This window comes from Montipora foliosa, chromosome 11 (genome assembly GCF_036669935.1).
Source record: "Montipora foliosa isolate CH-2021 chromosome 11, ASM3666993v2, whole genome shotgun sequence".
In the NCBI taxonomy this organism is placed as follows: domain Eukaryota; kingdom Metazoa; phylum Cnidaria; class Anthozoa; order Scleractinia; family Acroporidae; genus Montipora; species Montipora foliosa.
In genome coordinates, this window is record NC_090879.1 from 46037447 (window position 1) to 46040084 (window position 2638).

Below are 2638 nucleotides of genomic sequence, written 5' to 3' on the forward strand. Positions count from 1 at the left end.
GATCCAACAACCTGTACCAAATCAAACTACTACTTTTGCTTGGTGACCTATTGACTTTAATTTGTAAACACTAAGCGATGTTCACCAATTCGTTATCCGTTGCCATGAGCCCTCCAGATTTCAATTGGCTGCAGAAACATTCACGTATTTTGTTCCATATAGTACTTAGCAAATCTGAACATCGCTTCAGAGACTATTCAATCCTGCAGTTTGTTTCTAACTCTTCCAAAATGTATCACCCAACTTTTGCACATGGTATTCCGAGTAAACGTTTTAAAGAGCGTCTTGTTAAAGTGGTACTACATTGTACTATTTTTCCTCAGATTTTGAAAGTGTGTTTGCTTAACACCTGCCCGGCATAATTTTGAGCTTTGGTTTTTATCCAAAGGCTCTTTACTTTGAGTGTAAGTCTTAGATTTTATGTTCCGCCATTACTCACGTTCAATACTGACCGACTGGACCTCAGAGGGTTGGATCTAGGGAAAAGTGACGTCATTCACTCAATACTTTAAGATTTCATCGTGTAAACGCAGTTTATTATATATGCAAAACGCGAGTTTAAACATCTGAAAGCCCGAAACTCCCATGCTGCATATTAATTCAGTTGCGTACAATCGCGTTGCATTCTTAAACTATTTCGTCCAGTTGACGTCATTTCTCCTCGATCCAGCTCTCTCAAGATTTCAAAGTGAGTAATGGCGGACCATTAAATTGGAAAATTCTAGTTGAAATAAACAAGTGTCTTTTTGAAATTAAGGCTTAAAACTTGAGTCATCTAGTGTTTAGTTAGCATAGTTTTGAAATCCAAAGAATAATAATACTCGTCAGGCTGTGGCAAGCCCAATCCCCTTAATAATGTATCAGCAACACTGATCTTCATGACCAGTAAAAATCTCTCAATTATAAATGTGACGTTAGTGTTAAGTCAGCAGCACCACTTTCATTCTGTCGCAGAAGACTTTACCCTCCAGATGATTTTTTGAAACGTGTTAAGACAGGAAAACCGTGTTAGGGCCGGTTGTTTTCTTACTATTTAAGGTCGCGATCTAATCTTCTAATTAATTCCAGATTTCGTGAAAAGAGTGACACATGTCAGAGTTGCTACGTAAGCTTTAAAGAAATGTTTAAAATCTGGCAAACATTGGTATCGCACATAACGCATTCAATATATTTCTTTTTCGGATGAGATATTTTCAACGTTTTCTTGCCTTATAAGACGTAAAAGAAGTGATATATTCCAAACATTTTTTTATGTATTTGTCCTTCATTAGGAAATCAAATAAAGTCTAAATAATAACTGTCTGCAACATTTTGTTGATGTTTCAGTACATGATTTAGGTTGCGTTCAGCTGGAATTATTCCGGGAGATTTCCCTCTTAAAATCACCCCGGCCTTGGATAATTTTGGTGATATCGGAGTACAAGAGAGATTTTCACTTCAAATCACCCCTGTGATACTGTTGATGTTATCGGAATACAGAAGTGGTTTTTGTCAAAGGTTCTTGACCAACCCTTTTATAGAAATAATCCTAATTTACTTCCAAAGAAAACTATAGAGGGTGTGCCGTGCCATGAAAAGGTTAATTAAACTCATCCTTCGAATATTTTCGGTATCATATCACGCTAGCGCATTTTTATAGCAAAGAATAAGATTTATAAAAAGTGGAAAGGGAATATGAATCGCAAGTAGGAGGCAGTTTCAACGAGCTGCTTACACCAAGAGAACTTTACACTGAAACGAATTTTGAAACAAATTTGTGCTCATAAAAAATATGAATGCCACTTTTTCACAAATGTACGGTAAAAAGAAATGTATGAACGTAAACAGTTTGCTACTTAGAATTTTGGGAACTGAATAGATTCAGTTCCAAGATTTTGTGATGAACGAATGCAATCACTGGACTCAGTTGTGGCAATGTTTTCAGTATAAAATATTTACAGTTAAAAAGTGACATGATTAGAAAAAACATTTTCCTTTCTCTATGAGATAAAGGTATAAGGTCAACTTACCTCCTCATTTCGTGTTCTTTCATTAAAATCACAAAACGATTGAACAGCAAGAACAACTTAATTTGACATGGATCACTGTTCAACAGGCTCCTTAATTTGCTGACAATGGTTGAAAGCTTTCAAGTTTTCCAAGAGTAATATAATTTAGAAATTTTCCGCTGTCACAAACTGCGTCTAGAGATATTTGCTTAGTAGCAAGAGAGCAAATTAGTTCTCAGAAAATGTCAATCACTTCAAAGTAACCGAAAATTAAAAGCTTGCATTTGACTGTCAACTCTTCCTGATAAATCTCAAGTTTAGTTTTAAAATGTACAGAATCCATCCTGCGAGAGATTAAATTGCGTATGGAGAAATTAATTAAACTGGCTTGTCACAAAGCATATTCACCTTTGTCATCGATCGGCTGCCATATTGAGCTATAGTGGTTCACAGAAGTTTCCATTAGAGACCTTAAGCAAGGACGACGACGACGGCTTCGAAAATACCACATAACAATAGGTTTAAATAGCAAAAACAATAATTCTGCACGCTCTGTACGTGCGTTTTACATTTTGATACATTTCTTTGCCGTTCTCGTCTTGATAACGACGTGAAATGATATAATTTGATGTCATGTGGAGGACAAGAGT

The 2638-nt window shown here is 35.9% G+C and overlaps 1 protein-coding gene across 1 annotated transcript in view; it reads right to left on the reverse strand.

Moving 5' to 3' along the window:
- The window catches only part of LOC137975098 (ALK tyrosine kinase receptor-like), a 7458-nt gene extending 5339 nt beyond the window's left edge, over window positions 1-2119 (reverse strand). The window contains exon 1 of the mRNA XM_068822153.1: window positions 2010-2119. Coding sequence (XP_068678254.1) covers window positions 2010-2032 — 23 coding nt within the window. The 5' untranslated portion in view covers window positions 2033-2119. The remainder of the gene's footprint in view (window positions 1-2009) is intronic.
- Between the last annotated feature and the right edge of the window lie 519 nt (window positions 2120-2638).